Source organism: Ctenocephalides felis, unplaced genomic scaffold (assembly GCF_003426905.1).
Source record: "Ctenocephalides felis isolate EL2017-DRISC unplaced genomic scaffold, ASM342690v1 CF-g0.4_SCAFFOLD_03423, whole genome shotgun sequence".
NCBI classification, from domain to species: domain Eukaryota; kingdom Metazoa; phylum Arthropoda; class Insecta; order Siphonaptera; family Pulicidae; genus Ctenocephalides; species Ctenocephalides felis.
This window is the reverse complement of record NW_020539577.1, coordinates 1-21246: the sequence shown is the minus strand read 5'-3', so window position 1 is coordinate 21246 and position 21246 is coordinate 1. Positions and strand designations below refer to the sequence as shown.

Sequence of the window (21246 nt, the reverse complement as noted above, 5' to 3'; positions counted from 1 at the left end):
TTGTCAACATGGGTAATGTTAATTTTTTGCCTTCGGTATTCAGACATTTGAGAAATGTATATCTTAATAATGCATCTACATCAGCCGATGACATATGTTTAGATTCACACTGTTCAGACGTACTTGCTTCTACAAGAGCAATATTTTCAATATTGTTTTCTGTTGGATTATCAGTAGAAAGATTAATATTGTCTAAAATTATCTGAAAGAAAAATTATATATATGTATACAACTTACGTAATATATAAAAGTTAAATAAAAATAAACACAAACATTTTGTACATCAGTATTTCACACTTTAGACCTGGTGCCCTAAATCTGGAGTAGGTATTGCAGGCGCTAACAAACTACATAATTCATCTCCTAATACATGAATAATTTCAATGCATCGACCTCTAAAAACGATAATAATATTAGTATTTTATTCTATGTAATTTATATAAATAATGTTGCATATAAAACTAACCTGCCAGCAGCCATATACATATCCATACTAGAATGACATGTTTTGCCCACTGCTATTGATGCTTTATTATTGGTTAAATTTATAGAAACTATTTGGTCCTTCTCAAATTTACCCCATGCTGCTGGACCTACAAAAAAAAACATTATTCATTTATTCCTCTGCTACATACAGAACAATATTACATAAGAACATGCTAAATATAATTTTGATGTATAATTAGTCAACCATGTACATTATTTCTTCATACATATTAAGAATCGAATCATTGCATTCATATTATCATTATCATTTTTTATTATACCTTCAATATTCTCAGGCAAGACAACTCCAGGAATCATCAAATCAGCACCCTGCATCAACTTAGAAAGCACCGGAACGTGAGTAGTGAACGAAAGTAAAATATCTGGATGTTTCCATAGTGTATAAATAGACGGGTAAAGAACCTTTTCTATTTCAAAAAATACAACACGTTTCTCTACAGCGTAAACAATAACATCAACAGAATTGTGAGTGAGAACTTTTAAAACATTAATTGGTTTGTTTGGCAATAAAATGTTTAAATCAACTTCGCTGATATCAGGAAAACACGAATGGACTTTGGCTTTGATATTTTTCCTGGAAATCAATGGAATTGTCAGACGTTTATGTAAAACATTTTTGAATAATTTCAAATCATACCTCTCAGAGGCTTTCACTTGATTGTTTGATTTCACTTTGACAGATTTATTAAACATTGTTATTGGTAATATCACTGAATTTTATTTCATGAAAAGGGCAAAATCAACTTAACCTCAATTGCAAAAAAAAACATTTAAAAAATAATCAAAAACCAACTGTCATCCTTTTATGGTAACATTAAACCCCTAGACATATATAAAACAATATAAGACAATATAAACCTATTAACCTATTATGGTCTAGGGTCTAGGGTCTAGGGTTTAGGGTAACATACTCTCACAGATAAATAAAATAAGCACTCTCTAAATAGATTAAGATTTCTCTAGATTGGTGATACTGTATGCTTTGAACTGTGCGCTGTACCGCACTTCAAGATCTACTTTTATATTTTATGTAGTACCACTTTGACGGCATCATACCGAATATATTTAAATCAAATATGAACGAACTCATTCATAATACATATATAACACAAATATTTAATTAATTAACTATTTTCATTGCATGGAAAGTGAAATAAAAGAACATTTCGCTCACAAAGGACATTTGAAGAAGCATTGTTTTAAAATAAGAGCAACACCAGAAAAAAACACGAATAAGTAAACTAAATAATCAACTATTTCATTGCATGCAAAGGTTAAAAAACATGGCTAAAACATGGATATAAAAGACTCAAATTCTATTCAAGACTCAATATTCTATTTTATAAATTTGATGTTAAACCCGTGTTTTGTTCAAATCTTATGATTTTTGTGTTTTTTCTATATGAGTTGTGTTGTGCAGTGAAAAAAGAAATATAATTTTGAAGTTTTTGTAATAGTCGAATGGATGCAGTTACTTTTTTTAATTTAATGGATCCAGTTTTTTAATTTATATTAAGTTTACAAAAGGAAGCTTTTAGATCATCAATATATATATATATATATATATATATATATATATATATGATTTTGTTTATTTCGACTTTGAAACATATTGTGATAAGGTTTTTCAGCCACAAGTCGAAAAAATAAAAACAGAACGTAAATATAAAATCTTCTTTAATACGTTTCGAGCTATTGTACTAGCTCATCATTCAGCAAACCAGTTTAAAATCATTTTATATTATATTATATTATTTTTATTGAATTGTCAAATTTTGTATAAAATAATTTTAAACTGGTTTGCTGAATCATGATGAGCTAGTACAATAGCTCGAAACGTATTAAAGAAGATTTTATATTTACGTTCTGTTTTTATTTTTTCGACCTGTGGCTGAAAAACCTTATCACAATATATATATATATATATATATATATATATATATATAGAAGTTTCAAAATATATTTAAAAATTAATATATATATATATATATATATATATATATATATATATAGAAGTTTCAAATATATTTAAAAATTGTACAATTTTGTTGTTAAATTTTGGAACATGACATTTTGATAACGATATAGTTCTATAGTTTCAGTTTTATGTTTAATATCTGTACAATTAGTGTGATTAGGTGATTTTTGAAATCAAAGTTTGGTTTGGGGTCGCTCGTAGATTAGTGATTAGAGCTATGAAATTTGAATCAGAGGTCCCAGGTGCGATACCCACTTCAGAAAGCCTGATGTCAAGCAGTACTTACATCGGTTTTCACTTGGAACCGACACAGCAATATGTTTCCAAGTAAAATAGCTCTTATCCGGCATTGCCGCATCAATAAAAAAAATCATCACTATTACAAAAATTGTTATAATAAAATTCGTCATAGAAATATAACAAAGTAATAACATAGTCCACTTAAGTTTTGATTACTGTTCAAATAAAAATAAAATAAACCTTTGGTTTATAGGTTTTATTTTATTGAACTTCTATCCATGAGAGGACAAGTCCCTTCATGATTGTAGTTATTTACTACAAGTGTGGACTGTGAATGACAAATTCAACATCATTCTAGTAAGGGCTCAAAGGTGAACAATGTATCTGCAATGACGATTTCGAAAAAGAACATTCATACATTCATACATTCGTACCGAAAATCTGGTGGCGAATGTCTGCAATTGCATCATTGATTTACTATAGAGTTGAATAAAGTCGATCAATAGAGTAAGTGTAGCAACGCAGGCGCCGGGAAAGTGCCGCCGTGCGACTACGCGCGACATGCGGCACCACGCCGGTTAGCCACCTTTATCCGAAACGGAACCTATCGATCATTTCTTAATGGACTCATTACATTTAATTACCATTAAAAGGAAGTAGACGCCGTATTGATGCTAACTAATCATTTCTATATTATACTTTACTATCAAATATATTGCAATACCGCATCGTAGCTTTTAAATTGATGATATATCCGAACCGTTGTTGGTATATAATCAAAATTTTCGCATCGGTCATACTCTACCGTAACTGAAATACTGAAATGTATAGTTACATTACAAGTTGGAGCAACGGCCGACATCGGTGAAAGTGTGCACTAGTGCGATAATCGTATCGATCGATCAGCGTGGCGCGAGTGCTGTGCTGTACTGTGCTCTACTGTGCTGTCGGTTCGCACGCGCTCCACACGTAGCGTAGCCATAGCGTAGCACCCCCTGAGCATCTACGCGAACTCCAACACCAACCATAGGTCAGTCGTAGCACAGGCATTGTACTTCCATCATTTGTATCGGACGACGGGCGTTGTATTTCCAGTAAGTATTCAAATCAACATACTAACTTACGCATTTATTTCATACGCACCGAAATTTCCACAATACGCAACAAATTCACACAGGGTTATAGTGCAAATACAATTGTAAAACAAACGAAATATACTACTTGCTAAAATATTAAAGTTTCATTCATTGCTGTGCTATTGATTCCTGAATGTGACGAAAGTGCGGTATGTTTTTGTGCAATTATACTGTTTCTTTTAGTGCAACTGATGTCGATAAGCTTCTTGTGAAATTTAAATAAGGTATGTTTTCATAGAAACTTGGCGCAACAGTTATGGAAGCTTTTTTTGTTTAACAGGTATTGATAATTTACTCTACAGTAACAATAACGTGATAAAATCTGGCTTTTTTTTCAAATCGATTGTAGTACATTTTTTATGCATATTTAGAAACTGCATGTAGAATATAAATAATTCGATTATTATAAGATTCTATATTTTTAAAAATACCAATACGAATTAATTATATTTAATTAATAGAATTATCAATAATTATTTTACAAAAGTACTAAACTATTCATGTAACATTCTTTTTTTTAACGTTATTGTAAAGTATAATTCCGTAATTATTTAACAATTATGATTATTATTAAATGTTCATAATTAAACTATTACAAAAAAATAAGTAATAACATTTTTTATTTATATTTTCCAACGTTTTAAGGCGTTAAAATTCTATACTTTAGAGCGTTACGTAACCATTGATCAACATGCACATGGATAAATTATGAATAGAAAGAGAAAACAAAAATCGCCATATATTTAGTTGTTCTACAGGTAATTTAAATATATTCATTTAAATATTACTGTTTATTTTTGTATTTTTTTTAATTTCTTTATATTTGCAACCGGCAAGAAGGCAATTTATGAACTCAATTATAACGTTTTTAAGCAACAACAGTTTTCTTAAATATTATTTTTGTTGAATACGCTTTGCTTTAAACAAAACTTTACAATCCCATAGATGCCTACGCCCTGGATTATTACTAACAATTAAAACGATTTAATGGTCGCAATCATGCGTAGTCAGGCATTTTGAAATAAAATTTTCACTATAAATGAATTAAGAAAGTTATTGCAATTAACTTAATACTCATAATTTGGAGATGCCTAAAACTTTAAAAATAGTCGAGTAGAATCAACAAGAATTTTGTAACTTTTTTAATTGTAACATTTTGTGTGACTTAACTACATATTGCAATGTGAGCTTTCTTTGCTAAAGATAATGAACACATTTCCAAATGATATATCTTTATAATAACTTGGTTATACCTAAGCGTGGTATCTCACAAAGAAATATTTCTAGTTTTGAATTAATTAAAACGGTTTCTAAATTTTGGGTACTCTAACATTCCTAATAAACGTTAAATATGAAAATCAAGTTATATAAATAACTATAAACATAAAATAAATTTAATTTAATTTTAATGTCTTGCTCTTTAAATTTTGAATATACAAAATATTTTGAATTATTAATTATTAGTCAGTCTGTTACGATTTTTCTTGAAAAAAATACAGAAAATTTGAAAATATAAGTTAATACTTATACATACAAGAATTATAGATATCACATCTTTAAATTCTTGAATTTCGATGAATTTTAATTTTGTTCTGATTAAAAAATTCTAAAGATAGAGTTCCGTATATTTTTATATAATATTTTGCAAAATATGATATATGTACCACGCATCGTCACAACTTACATCAATTTAGAAAATTAGGTTAATAAATTTAAAACAATTGAAAATTAATATATTGGACCAATATGCACCAAGGCAATTGCATGAAATGTGAATAATTTATTATAAGTAGATGTAAATTCCAATAACTTGTCGATGTTATATTACATAAATTTGAGAAATGTATTTTGTCTAATCATTTTTCATAATCTTTTGATTATCTTTTATCTCTAACTCTCTCGCCTTTCAAATTTATTACTTCTCCAGATTCCATCTCTGCTTTCAAATTATAATTACTCTATCAGAGTTGATAGCAGCCCCTGCAAAAGGCTAAATGTCCTTCCACGTTTACATCGTTTTCTTCGACTTCTCGAACTACATGTTTGTGATCATGAGATTGTTTCTGCGGCCAGTTAACTGGCCGATGTGATTTCATCCTGTTTCTGCCATCTAAACTGGCTCAATCTCGCTACGTCCACTTCACAGTTGTCTATTTCTCCTTTTGAGTTTTCTATCAATATGTTCTTCCCATTCTACTCGCTACTTTCGATGTCTACATGGCCTCCAAAGAAAGTATTTTTAGCTACGGAATATTTTAGATAGAACATTATTACAAAATATTTTATTTCAAAGATATCATTTTATTCAATTTCTTGTAGAATATTCTCGTATCTACTTTGAATAAATGTATCAAATAATGTTGTAGTATTCACTGTTGCCTTTACACATCGCAGCAACTAAACCTCCATTCTTACTATATATACATATACACAATTATATATTACATTCATAAATAGAATAACCATGTTCACTATATTGCCTATATTATTAATAGCAATCAGTACTTAATAGTTTTTCCATATGCATATAGTGTCGACTAAGCATTTTAAAGTCGTTAAGCTGCAAAAAGACTTTCTCGAAACCTCTTCCACAAAAAATTCCGATCCTGGAAAATCAATTTCCTAAAATAACAGTACCTTCAATAATATGATCTGTAAACACATTGCCTTGGCCGATCGATATCTGGTAAAGATTCCAATTCAGATTGCTCTCAATGTTCTGAATATTATTCATTCGAGTTGTGTGCGTGCTTACGAGAAAGCATTCAACAAAATTATTCCGGTAGAGGTCAAAGGACAAAAGTTAAAATATTCTAAGGCGAAGCCACTATGAAAATTTACGAAATGTGATTTTAATGAAAAAAATAATGATTTTTTATAGTATGTACAAAACCAGTACACTCGCAACTCGCGTGCATTCAAAAGAATTGTGCTGTTTATATAAGCATTACTATATGTAGTTTGTAAAAATCTATGCTGCTAGAAGAATTTTAAAGAAGTAAATATATAAAGTTTAAGTACATAGAAACACATCAAGAATGGAACGATGTAGAAAGGAAAAAAACATTATCAATAATATTTCAATCATCTTCTAATTTTCAGTTACTAGCTGCAATTATCCTGTAAATTCTTACTGTCTCCCGATTGAATTTGACTGCCTGCATCTTCGCGGAATAATTGCGTCAAGCCTGTTAAGGTCTACGATTCGACTTAATTAACGGATATTGGTAACCAAAGGTAACCGCTCTCGACTAGTGACAGAAAGTCTTCCTGCAATCGCCTATTCCGGCCTCAATATTTCCCGAAGCGGGTGCGGTCGCATCTGTCAACCAGCGGAGCCGCCCGGCCCAGCGCTGTCATTCTCAAGCTTCCGCAACTCATTCACCAATAATGTCAATTACTTGAAAAGGCGGTAAGAATTCTAAAAGTGTCTATAAAATCATATTTTGAAATATTTACAAATGATTATTTTGTTGATATCAACTATATTTATCATCTATTGTCAGTTATTTAACTCAAAAACAATTATTATAAATTAGTTTATACTGACAATTTGAGTTTTAGTATTTATTACTATATATACATATTTCTCAACTCATTTTTGTAGCTTCAGCTCTGGGGATTTATCCTCAGAGTGCGACGACGGCGATGCCGTCGTAGACCCTTACACAGGACAGCCGATTCCGCCCGGAGCCCAACCCGTACCCAAGATGGGTCAGCAGGCGCCTCCGCTGCAGAGCCAGCCGATGCCATCGCAACCGCCGAATCCCAACACGGCCCAAGGTCAGGTCGAGCACACAAAATCGTTCGAGCATCAATAATGATCGCATCTGTATTCATGGTTTAAAATGAGTAATTTCTGTTCGATCTTCGTTTGAACACTGTTCGATGATTACAATAAGCAACAACAATATAATAAAATGATTTTATAACTATACAACATCAATAACTATCTAATATAGCTTACAATTTATTCAAAATTTAATATCAAAATTTTCTTTACATTTTCAAGAATATTCTAGCATCTATTTACCATAATATTATAATAAACGCTATAATAATACGAATATTATTATAAATAATAGCCCAGCAAAGCGGCGGAGAATTGTCTCTGAACTTAAGAGGTCCCCCACGAGGCACCAGCGCGCCAAGTAGCCCGGCGAAGAGTCGTGAGAGTCTGCTGCAACGCGTACAAAGTTTAACAGGAGCGGCACGAGACCAAGGTGCATCCATCTTAGGTAATATTTAATACAACAATCGGTGAAATTGCATTTTTGAGCCAATTTCAATGACGTGCAATTAATTTCAATTATTACAGGCGCAGCTGTTCAGAGTGCAACTAGACCATCATTCAATAAAGATCGATCCTTTACTTTACTAGTTATCGATGATCAGAACACGGATTGGTCAAAGTATTTCCGTGGAAAAAAACTACATAATGATTATGATATTCGAGTGGAGCAAGCAGAATTCAAGGTGAAAATAAAATATAAATATATTTAGTAACTATATATAAATCCATTTATATATAACTATATATAATAAAATAAAAATAAAGAAAATCCGTTTGTCACAGAGTTTGGCTAGAAATTCGAGTTGTTAATTTTATGTTTTCTTCGTGTAGCAAAAAACAAGAGTAAAAATGTGTGTGAGTGTATGTTTGGGCGTGAAAACATATTTTTCATTCAACAGTTTAAATTTACTCAATAATGGCTTGTAATTTTTGCGACGTCACAACAGCGATATGGAACAAGAAGTGAATATATCAGAAAGTTCAAGAAGCTAGCCTTAAATCAAAATTTATAGTTGAGTTTACATCTCTTAATACAAATATGATTATAAAATGTTTCCTTACTATTTATTCCAGGAACTCTCGTTGATCGCGAGCGGCGAGCAAGGATGCACTGTCTCGATGGCGGTGTATCGGAGCGGTACCAAGGTGATGCGTTCATTTAGGCCGGATTTCGTTCTAATTCGTCAAAATCTTCGCGACGCCTCCGAGGACAATCGCAGCCTTCTTCTCGGTCTGAAATACGGCGGCGTTCCGAGCGTCAACTCGCTATCTTCCATCTACAACTTCCAGGTTAGTTGGGACCAAGAGAAAATGACATCCATCATTTTAACAAATTAATAATATTAGTAGACGTCACTGTTTTGAAGAAACGCTCACAAAATTATAGTTTCACATTGTCGTTAATCAGCTTTGTAAATAATTCTTCAATGATTCTGGAACTGAAGGGATAAACATAAGGCAATGATTATTTACTTGTTCATAATTGCAAAACTATGACATTTAAACTTTAATAAAAATTTCCAATTTCTTTCATCTGAAATAAAACTTAATAATAATTTAATTTAAATGATAAATTAATCTTCTACGATAAATATATTCCATTAAATATCATAAATTATAAAAGTAAATATTTGAAATGCAGTTGTATGAATTTTTCCTTAAAGTCAAACTATTTGAATGAAAATATATCAGTTCCAAATTTAATTTTCAGGACCGGCCGTGGGTTTTCGCGCACCTGATGCAACTCCAAAGACGCCTCGGACGTGAAAATTTTCCCCTGATCGAGCAAACTTATTACCCAAATCATCGCGAAATGGTGAGTCGATATTATACTGCACATATATATATATATATATATATATATATATATATATGTGTATATATAAAAATATTGGTCACAATCCATACAGCATGCAACAACGTCATTTGCCCGAAAATGCAATCAATACGTATTTGTCTGCAAATATATGCTATATTTTTTTTAATTGCATTAATATTAACGACATTAATTTTTTTTTTTTTTTTTTTTTTATTATTTTTGAACCTATAAGCTGTTTTGCTGATTTGACTTAATACTAGACTGTTTGACAGATGGCAACCCAAACAGTTGTCACATCTCTGTATGATAAATTATTATTACAATTTCTGTAATAGGGCGACTATGGTACAGCAATGCCGGGTGAGGGCTATTTTCACTTGGAAACATATTGCTATCTATATTTTCAAGTGAAAATCGTTGTCAATGTTGCCTGACAACAGGCTGCTCAAAGTGGCTATCGAACCCGGGACCTCTGAAACAAGTCCCGTAGCTCTTAACCGCTTACTTACGGGCGAGCCATTAATATTAATAATGCTACAAAATGATATTCTACCAGAATTTATCATAAATATATTTTATTATATGGATCAAATATAATAACATTTAAGCATTTTCTAACTTAAGCTATACCACATCTTGTAATTTCAATATAATTTATATTTGTACTTTAAGAATAGTTCAATAATTAGAATTAACCTTAAATTAATAATATAAAATAATTAACAAAAGCAATAAGTGTAACACAATATACTATTAATAGATGAAGTCTAATCACGTGCCGATCAATCGCTAAAAGAATATTTTTTCGCTAGTTCAAGTCACAATTCAAGTTTTAAAATTGAGACTTCAAAATAACGAAATGATCACTGATGTAATTATATAAAAGTTATATTTAAATAAAAATCCAGTATATCAATAAACTCTTAGAAGTCATAAATAGCATCAAGTAAAATAGGAAATGATTTTATAGAAAATTTATTTTTCTATTCGTTTCAACATATTATACCATCATTAGTAGCTATAAACAATTTTCTAACAACAATATTATTATTTTCTTTGAATTAATATTATTATAAATCAATATTATTTTTTATATATTAGGATATTCTCACAATATATAATGATATAATTTTATAGTCTGAAAAACCTTTCAATGAAAGTCAACTACATTTTATGAAATTTAGATTAAATTACGTTTCAACGCTGAATCGTACATACGCTAATATAAAATAAGCAACTTATGCTAATTTCCAAGAAATTAAACTCCTGCGATAGCACTTTGGTTCTTGGTAAGGTCATTTATCCCATAACAAAATTACATATACATATAAATATATAAATATATAAATTTATAAATATATAAATATATAAATATATAACCATATAAATATTCTAAAAAAATTAAACATACACGAAAAATAGGGCGTACTTCCGCGATTAATAAAACGAAAATTATGATAGGAAAGAGACTATTTTATAATAACCATATAAGGTTCTAAAATAAATAAAGATGTTCATAATTTGCATACGTTGCTTATTAAGCCTATAAATTAAAAAAAATATTATCTATGGGTGATTAAAGAGATATTCAAAAGACTAATTAAACATTTCTAAAATAATTAATTCATCATGTAGTTTTTTGTATTAAACGAAATTGTTGGCCTCATACATTTTAACTTTATACTAGATTTAAAATAATAATAATAACAATGAAATCACGTTTTGTGCCATTTTTAGGTCTGTAAAATAAATTTTAAACGAATGCTCATAGAATGAACTCTCGTATTTCAAATTTGCACTTATCAATTATAACATATGTGAAACGATTGTTCAGTTTCGAAAACTACGCACACACATACATACACACACACATATATATATATATATTATATATGTATATATAATTATATATGTATATATTTACACACGCACCAACATATATAAATATAAATAAATTATAATCTTATTGTAATAAATTTAATATATTACTTAATTTATTTTAATAAAATTAAAGTAATTACCCTCATTTTTTGGGAATGGTTGCAACCAAAAATAACTTAATTTAAAGCTATGAACTGGTTTTACATTTGGATCAATCCGAGTCCGTAATTGTCCGTAAAATAAACTCAACGTGTAACGAGTAAGTTAAAAATTTTAAATAAAAGGGTTTACTTTTTTTACATAATTTTACAGAATTTTACATAAAATGTGATTTAAGAATAAAATGTTGACGCAAACAATTTATTTTAATCCACCGACATACGCCAATAATTTTGTTGCGATAAAGGCTCTTTAACTAAAGACCTTCCAACTGAGCCCCGGTTCGATTTTCAATAATATATTTTGCTTGCCCACGATGAAGAAGTATTTATAATTACCAGTTGATCATTTATCGTTCGATAGACGTAGTTCACGGATCTGGATAGCTCTGAAGAGCCTTGCACTTTTTATAGAAGGAATTTCGTCGCCAGTGGCAGGTGACCCGTCCCGAGATTTGGTCCTCGCGCCGAATGCAGATGCCATAGTCGCCCTCGCAGTTGCCGCTCAGGAAGTTCCACTTGCACGAATCGAAGGCGAGGCGGTTGCTCTCGTTCGTTGCGCGCATCAGGGTCTTGATCTGACGAATTAACAAATTAAACATTTCATTTTAGTCCCAACTAGCTGTGAGTGGAATTCTGTCTTAAGGCAATTAAGGCATCGTGCCCTAAGGCAAATTGCTGGAACTTCCCGTACCAAAAATTATTTTTTTAAAAACGATTAGCATTTTTGAAAAAAAATTACTTAAAAAAAATAAGATTTTTGACAAACAATTAGACAAAAAATTACTTTTTTTTGAAAAAAAAAATTTTTTTAATTTTTTTTTTTAATTTTTTTTTTTGAAAAAAAAATTTTTTCTTTATTTTGACATATTTTGAAAGATCTAAACTTTTTTTCAAAGCAATCGTACTGCTTTAACTGCATAAAGACGAAATATCAAACCGCGTAAGCTCCGCGTCGACGTCTAACGCGTAAACATTGGTACGGAACCCATAGGAATGTAAACCAAAATTATACTTATTGTTAAAATCTCTATAAAATATCTGATAATTTGATGTGCATATGTCTAATGATCATTTTTGACCGCCAAATGGCATTTTTTTTTACTTTTTTCATTAGATCTCCGAAACCGCTAGACCTGCCTTTATGAAAATTTGATCGGTATTTCACCTTGTCAATACAAGTAAAACGTTTTTTGAATTATTAAAATCGGACGCTCCGTTCTCTTAAAAACTGAGTTACCGTTTTCGGCACTTTTTGCCCCGTATCTTCGGAACGGCTAGACCTGACTTCGCCAAAAACTAATCAGCACGTCTCCTTATCAATACGAATCGAATGTTTTTTGAATTAATCAAATCGGTTGATCGGTGTTCCCGAAATCGTCGACGAAAATTTGTATCCGCACATACATACACACACACGCACACACACACACACACACACACACACACACACACACACACATACATCCATTTTTTCTAAGGTATGCCAAAATATTCAGAAACCTTTGAAACGTCGAGAAATGCAAAAATTTTCATTTTCGATTTTTTTGCGATTACTATAACTTACCCTACGGGAAGTTAATGAATGAAGGCTGGGACTATAGCCGGAACGTTTGAATTTTAGAATACATTTTCAAAGAAATTCACGGCGTTTATTGATGATATGCCCGATTATTAAACTCTGTCAATACATATGTCAACACCAAATTCAGAATTATACTAAAAAAAGTGGTTATGATACACATAGATTTTTTATAACTTGCTATTAAAATATGTGAATTTAATTCTTTAAGGCAATACGTCAAAAAAAATAGAGATGTTTAAAAGAATTTTAATTATTTTCATAGGTTACAGACGAATGATTCGTCTCGGATGGGCAGTGATTCAACCATGTCATACTCATAACTTGCTTTTCAATATTCAATCTATATTATTTACTTAACAACAACCAGTTGGTTGTACAATTGTGAATAGGTGATTGAAGATAGTTAGAGTTACTCCAGTTTACTGAAGATGACATAGGATCATAAGTCGAAACATATGGAAGTAATAAAAATATTTCGTAATCTTCATATGTGATGTAACCTATTTAAATGCATAGGGAGTTCTTATTATTATCGTTCTGATAAACGTTATCTTAGGAATTAAAACTCATTAACATCTAAATGTTAATTACAAATAGCGCTTTCAATTTCGATTTCCATTTCGTTCCACTACATATATTTCTCACTCTCGACAGTCAGTGATGATCTGTATCAAAGAAAAATGAAGTTGAGATGAAGTTGTCTATATCACAAATTATTGAATGTTTCAATATATTTCACGATAAAGACAAAAAACGAATTGTAACTCCAAAAATTATCAAGCAAATTAATTGTACTTCAACGAAACATAATACACGGACATCTCAACTGCTATATTTCATGAAAGCTTCATCTTCTCTGAGAAAAGAAGACCCAAAAAAGGCAAGCAATAAATTGATGAATAATAAAAACATATAAACAAAACTGCTTATTCAGTATGACGATATATGTAAGTTGAACAAAATGGTAAATAGTATATATATATATATGCAACTTTATTTACGCGAGTTATGCTCAGCTTTAATTTGAAGGAATGATATCTTATTTACATTTTCACGGTAGATAGAATAAGAACTCAATGAGGCATTTCTCAATTTTCAATTGTTCTCGGTCGATGTTAATAAATGGATGGGATTGTGCAAAAAGAAGAACAATGCTGAGCAGGGAACGACAAAAATCGTTGATCTTACCGGACATTGGCAGCCCTTCGCGTACATCCCTAGAATGCCTCGCTTCATGACGGTCGTGAGACTTCTATAAGGCCTATAGAAGTCGCACAACGACAGAAGTGATCGGTTCCTTCCCATAATCACGTAAGTTTCGCCAACCTGCAGCTGGACACCGCACATACTGTCCGAGCTGGAGCTCACCAATCGGCCGGACTTCAAATAGTGCGGAGCTTTCTCCGACATCTGAATTATAAACACGGTTAATAACACTCGATATTTTTCAATGACAAAAACAAGTAATGACAATATGAAATGGATAAGGAATAATAAATATTAATGCCAAAGTGTTGATTACAATCAAGAAGAAAATTTTAATTCATGATTCGTTTCCTGAGAAGTCTGATCTATATGCGAATGAACGATATCAAATAAAACACACTAAGAGAAGAAAAACTGTAAATAGTTATCATTGTGCTCCTGGGAAAATCTACATTGCCTTGCTCAACAATTTGAGCAATTTTCACATCATTTTACGCAAGATGATACGTTTCCAAGAACTTTGTAAACGTTCACTGATTCATTAATCTGCCCTTAGTGCAATATTCGTTCTTTCGAATAGATTAAAACCATTTCCAAACATCTCCTCTAATTGTAAGAACATTCTTATAGCAACGCAACAAGTTCATTAAACCTAACTTCCAGTTCCTAGTAAGCCTTGCATTTTTAGAAATGCTGGTTTGTGGATTTTCTGCAAAATCTTATATAATCAAGCTTGAATTGTTACACAATCCTCTTGGATCATATTTATCTTTCTTGGGTGTCGATGCGCCGATGAGATAGATTTTTGCTTTTCGGTTCTCTACTCATACTATTACGAATTAATTTATATTTACGATACATAAAACTAGATTTACGTACACACCTTGTATTCTTGCAGTATTTGGAGCTTGTAAACTACTTGATCATTGCTATGGGTGAAATGCCTTTTCATAACCCGCGCCACGATCACTGAAAAATAAAATATTTTAATCAATAAAAAAATTATTTACCATTGCTAATATAATTTAGATTAACAAGAACAAAAATATTACATAGGTATATATGAAACATGATAGTTACAACTTATTTAAATATTTTCTTCCGTTTACTTTAAATTTCAAATGAGATTATACCGTGTTCATCCTCAACAGACGTTCCAAGTGTTATAGATTTCTCATTTATTTACAATTACATTACTTGAAAAATATCAAATTTTATTGTATTTTTTACATATTATTAGCATTAAACTTGTAAACACATTGTGTGGCATTTATGAGTCACGCTCATGAACAGCCGTATTACCGGTTTGCGTGTTATACAAAAAAAATTTTTTTTGCTGTTATAATCTTATTATAAAAGTGTTTTACTCCACTTTGTATGTTTATTATTTGCCGCAGAAAACCTATTCATTAACATTTTTAATAATTTATTTTGAATGAATTATTGTAACTACCTAATGATATCGAACGTCATACTCGTAAGAAACATTTAATTTCTTTTTTTTAAATTTTGTGTTCCGCACCAATATATAAACATTGAACTAAAAGTTAAATTATTTACATTTAAAACCAACATGGTAATACCGTACCATGTTTAAGTGGAATTTAAACACTAAATCATTATTAGTTATATTTCCCTAATGTTCATTCTTTAAACGGAAATTTACAGCAAACTACCTTACACAATTTCCATTTCCGATATTTCTCAATAGAAGTGGATAATTTTTTGCTTACTTGCATATTTTTTGTGTTTGAGATGATTTCGAATTCAAATTTATTCATTAGTTTTATATCTCTATACAGTTCTATATCTCGTGGATAACTTCTTCAAATTTTGAATTGTTTGAATAAAAACAGATTATTTTATTACCGTAGTCGGCTTTGCAGAATTGTTCCTGAGGATGCATCGGCATACAGGAGCACGCATCCGAACTGTAGGGCCCGAGCGCCAAAACCAGAATCAGGGCTGACAGACATCGGCTCCATCGGCCCATCCTGAAACGAAATAAAGTTAAACATTTAATTTTCAAACAAAAATTTAATTTGCGCGAAATTTTCAAAAATCGTTCAACGCTATTTTCGTTCTTCGAATATACGAAGAAACATTTCATGCCGTTTATAAAATTCTGAAACATTGAAAAATATCATTGGAAGACTACCCGTGGACGGCTTTGAATAATTTGCAAGAGGTATGTGATAACTGATAATAACTTATATTCTGTAAATTATACAATATTTGCAAGTCCTATGCTCTCCAAGATTTTAAAATCATAGCTACGCTTCTAGATGCAATTATACTATAAATTTAAAATATATAAATATGCATCATAAAATCCTTATTAGATTATAAGGGTACATATCCCCCAATTGATATTTGGTGATTTTTTGTCGAATTTCCTCTCCCCCTAAAAACCTCACGAATTAATGGACACTCCCTAATTAGTGTGAAGAGTAATTATATATGTAGATCGGAAATTTATTTAGACATTATGATCTAGTTATTAGCCAAGAAGTATTTTGTTAATTATTGTGTCTTTATTTCATTCAATTCAGAATATTATTATTTTTTCTTTTTTGCTTAAAGCAATAGTCGTAAAACATCTGGCTCAGATGTTCTTTGAACTCGCGATCTGTAACATTGCTTCGAGTGTTCGAGTTCAAGTAACAATGATCGCAATTGATTCATTTCCTCATTTTCAGAGCCCCACCGGGCCCGTGAGCCGTACGATGTGCGTTATGCGTTTTGCGTTGTGCCTTCTGCAGGAATCGCGTCGCGGACGATTCTCGACGCACATTCGCACATTTGCAAGATATTTAGACTTCTTAATTTATACTGGAATTACTTACGTTAAAATATTATAAAAAATATTAATGATATTAGAGATGAAAAGGATTCATGTTATTATTATTATTTCTATAATTATACTAGCAAACCCGACGAACTCCGTTTCGCCACCAGATGGTTTCGTGAGAAAGATGAAGAAATTTTTTGTTTGTTTTATATTTGAAAAGGAAAAATTTGATCAGGAAAGAAAACCCGACTTATTTTTATATATATAGAAGATAATCTATTTGCAATTATTTTAAACAATTGCAATTATTGATTATTTTTAATACTCGAATTTTTAATTACGGTGCGTGAAGTTCCAGCAATTTGCATTAGGGCACGATGCCACGCACCACTAATTTTCTTAGCTATAAACCTTGCGGAGTCCGAGACCTTTCCAACGAATGCAAAATTGTCGAAATCGGTTCGTGCGTTCTGAAGTTATTTCGTCAGGAAGGAAAACCCGACTTATTTTTATATATATAGAAGATAATTGTATATATGTGTACGATGTATATGTATGTTGAGTGCAAATGATCAGGCGTTACATAAATAGAAAATTATTGTATCATTATATCAATAAAAATTACATGAATACATTTTTATTGATGTAATGCCCAATCATCAGAACGTCCTTAATACTCACATATTATATTGCTGGAGATAAGATAGACCATAAAATAGAGAAAAGAAACATTATAAATAAGAGACATATGATGCGTAAACGTAGTATTAATTATTGATTGATTATTCTTAACGGTAACATTTGTACAGTTTATAAATATAAATCACAATTCGAATATTAGACTTTAAAGGAAGAAACTAATTTAGGGGCCAAGTCTCGGATAAAATAGAAATGGTGATTATGGTGATTCTATGTTACGGGTCTATGTTCGTATGAGTTGGTATTTGCTGTGCGATCAGACGTTTTACACGTATAACTTAACCTACAAAACGCACAAACGTCAAATAACAATTTTATCATAAGTACAACTTTTGATGTCTCAATGACAATACATACGTGGAGTTGGGCTTTATGTGAAAAACGCCTGATCGCACCGCAAATACATAGATTTTTGACAGTTGGATGCTACTAACTCATACGTAGTCCCTCAATATTGCATCACCATAACATTTGTATTTTATCCGAGAATTGGCCTCATAATATTTCAAGTTTGTGAATAGCATTTCATTGACTGAAAACTAAAATATTAACAATAACCTTACGTTTGATTGAGTTGTCTGAAGCCGTCGGCAAAAGGCACAATGCTAAAGCACAATTTATATTTATATACATATTGTATAACGTCGACTTCAATATCAGACCGCGGACAAGATTAATAATGCCGCGAAGCGCACATACACACCTGGAACGATTACGGACATTGTATTACATCGCACTTACAATTAGTCCAATGACAATATGCTATGTGATATAAAATTTTGAAATTTCCGAATATTATTAGTCGGTGCAAAAATTCAACTACAATAAAATTCCGTTAACACGATCCCTTAAAAATTGAGAATTTGAAAACGTGTGAAAAACACAAAACACTTATAATAATGAGACTGTTTGTTTTAAGCACGATAATAGAATGTTCAGTATTCAAAATAGGACGATATGTCTCGAGTTTCTTCTGACTGTAAAAAATCCTTTAAATATCCATTGCATAAAATTTTTAAATATCATGTAAAAAAAAGGAAAATAATTGTGCTGATAAAAAACTTAAAAATAAACTGTTAAAATAATTGATAGGAAAATATGAAAATAGAAAAATATTTAATTGCTTTACCATCATGATAATTTAAAAAAAAATATTAACTTACCACGGCTTGAATTTAAAAAATAAATTCGTGGTTCGTATTTTTGCAACAATTTTATGATAATTTCTGTCCACGTATCAGCGATCTGATAGCAGTAAAACTTTTTCTCATTTATCAAACTTTCCTATATCTCTATTCTCTAAAATAGTACCTAAGTAGTAATTGGAGCTCAGAAACACTGAGTTTGATTTATTATTTGTGATTTTATTTTTATCTATCGACCATTAAGAAATATGTTTCAAAGTGCAGGAACTGTGGCAGGGGAAGTTACTAGTCAAGTTAAGTTCGAAAAATCGTATAAAGCATGATTGTCTTAACAAGGTTCTACTTTATATTGTGCAATTAATTCGAAACAAACGCTTTTACTGAAAATCAGTTGAGTGCGTGCGCGCGATACTAGAAGTGATGTCATCTCGGCCGACGTTAAACTGCAGCATCTAATATAATTGAAAGTCACTCTGTAGGTCATGCTATAGAAAATATGTATTCGTCGTACGCACACCGGCACCGGCACCGACATCAGCACCAACACCAGCACCGACACCAGCACCGACACCAGCACCGACACCGGCACCAATGTACGAGTAGGAGTTGGGTGTATGACAACAAGTGATTCCGATTCAGATAACCCGGCGACATTATTAGAATTCGAAGAATTCTGACTCGTTTGCTGTAAATAATCAATTCACTTGCCAAAACTAATCGTAGTAACTAGATTGTACAAAACACATCAAAGTCATTTGTCGAGATCATTTCATAAATTCTATTTATACTAACCGAATGCTACTTGCCTTAAGGCCAAAATGACACAACTAGTTTGATATTAATTTACTAGACAGTAAGAAAACTAGGTGTGTTAACTAAATTTTCGAGGTCTAATTGTTGCTTTTGTGGTTTCATATTTTCTCGCAATTACTTCACTTTTCATAAAGCAGACTAACAAAGTAACAGAGATACGGACTCCAAGAGAGGCCGACAAAAATTATATGGAGATTTTTGAAATGTAGTGCTAGTGGACAGACAAAATAACCAATGAAGAAGTGCTGGGAAGAGCAGGCGAAGAAAGAACTCTACTGAATACGATCCTGAAAAGAAAATAAATCTGGATCGGGCCCATTATGAAAAAAGAGTGCCTGTTGCACGATGCCATCGAATGTAAAATAGGACTGAAATGATTGGGCAGATGAGGAATGCAGACGATTAATGACTTACGCGAGAATTAAAAAATAAAGGGAAATAAAAGTCGAAGCACAGGACCAGGAAGCATGGAAGCAGAAGTTTGAAAATGCATAAAAATGAATAAGAAGTGATTAATGTTAATGATTAAAATGATAACGTTAATGGACTTTTATTGTGTTATTGCAAGATTAACATTTTAATTGTTTCGAGGCATAAATTGCGTCAGCTAACATATTAAGCTGTCAGTCTGATAACCGAACTTATACTTTATTAATTTGGGTTATAAATTACAGCTAGATAGAAATTTCTCGGCCGACTATATAATTTTTGTATGTATTTTGGATGTAACACATTTAATACAAAACTTAATTACGCCGAAATTATAAAATGTTTTCATACTCCATATTATCTATTTATATCAGCGATAACTAATTAAATATAATCTAAATGGCAAAGTACACAATGCGATAATGCAAAATTCAAGATAATCTAAGTAAGATAGGTAAGATTTTTTTTTATTTATTGGCTTTTGATAAACATTTAGCTATACACATAATGTATAATGTACTTATCACGTATATATTTCTTGATAGACCTAATACCTAATAAATTAAACAGTTTGATAAGCACATTAATAAAGTAAAATTTCTCTAACTTTTTTTTCTTGAGATAGTTAACATTAAACCTACCAACGCCGGTCAAACTGACTGTTTCAAACTTTGTGTACAACTTATTATTAGACATTTTTAAACGTTAAAATAGCGTTATCAAACTATATGATAATTCTTACAATATGCTAATAATATTTTCTTCATTCTAAATAATGTTATTTTACGGAGTTGTTTCCGTCGAAATGTAGGTGTAGGATTTATACATAATATACCGAATAAACCGGAAAAAATTTGGATGATGTGTAAAGTCAATAGTAAATATATAATAAATGGGTTTCCCTATTTGGGAAATGACAAGATGAGGGATTGTTAAATTCTTCAAATAGATAGTTTGTTGTTCTAAAACTGATAAATTCATTCACAGATTAAGAAGAGATTTTATGAATCTGATTTCATTTCTCTGACGGTTATCCAATAGAAATAGAAAAAAGCAGCAAAAGTGT

At 31.0% G+C, this 21246-nt stretch overlaps 3 protein-coding genes across 3 annotated transcripts; 1 reads left to right on the top strand and 2 right to left on the bottom strand.

The window, feature by feature from the left end:
- Positions 1-30: 30 nt before the first annotated feature.
- Positions 31-1280, bottom strand: LOC113382351 (eukaryotic translation initiation factor 2D-like; the record flags this gene model as incomplete). The annotated part of the gene is made up of 5 exons (XM_026620775.1): positions 1145-1280; positions 768-1081; positions 467-593; positions 305-395; positions 31-202 (listed from the first exon to the last, which is right to left on the bottom strand). Coding segments are annotated over exons 1-5 (760 nt in total), but the record flags the coding sequence as incomplete, so codon positions are not given.
- Positions 1281-7088: 5808 nt separating this feature from the next.
- LOC113382349 (synapsin-like) lies at positions 7089-10706 on the top strand (the record flags this gene model as incomplete). Its single annotated transcript, XM_026620774.1, has 7 exons — positions 7089-7273; positions 7469-7644; positions 7947-8099; positions 8180-8337; positions 8729-8944; positions 9366-9470; positions 10611-10706. Coding segments are annotated over 7 exons (1089 nt in total), but the record flags the coding sequence as incomplete, so codon positions are not given.
- A 1008-nt stretch (positions 10707-11714) lies between these two features.
- On the bottom strand, positions 11715-16296 carry LOC113382348 (tissue inhibitor of metalloproteinase-like). The gene is made up of 4 exons (XM_026620773.1): positions 16173-16296; positions 15187-15272; positions 14286-14507; positions 11715-12090 (listed from the first exon to the last, which is right to left on the bottom strand). Exons 1-4 carry the CDS (start codon positions 16294-16296, stop codon positions 11884-11886), a joined length of 639 nt encoding a protein of 212 aa, XP_026476558.1. The 3' UTR covers positions 11715-11883.
- Between the last annotated feature and the right edge of the window lie 4950 nt (positions 16297-21246).

Excerpts from the sequence above, each read along its gene's own strand:
- LOC113382348 (XM_026620773.1), bottom strand. The coding sequence starts at position 16,296 with ATGGGCCGATGGAGCCGATGTCTGTCAGCCCTGATTCTGGTTTTGGCG. Across the intron at positions 15,273-16,172 it reads ATTCTGCAAAGCCGACTACG|TGATCGTGGCGCGGGTTATG; the intron begins GTAATAAAATAA and ends TTTATTTTTCAG. Across the intron at positions 12,091-14,285 it reads CGAAGGGCTGCCAATGTCCG|ATCAAGACCCTGATGCGCGC; the intron begins GTAAGATCAACG and ends TTAATTCGTCAG.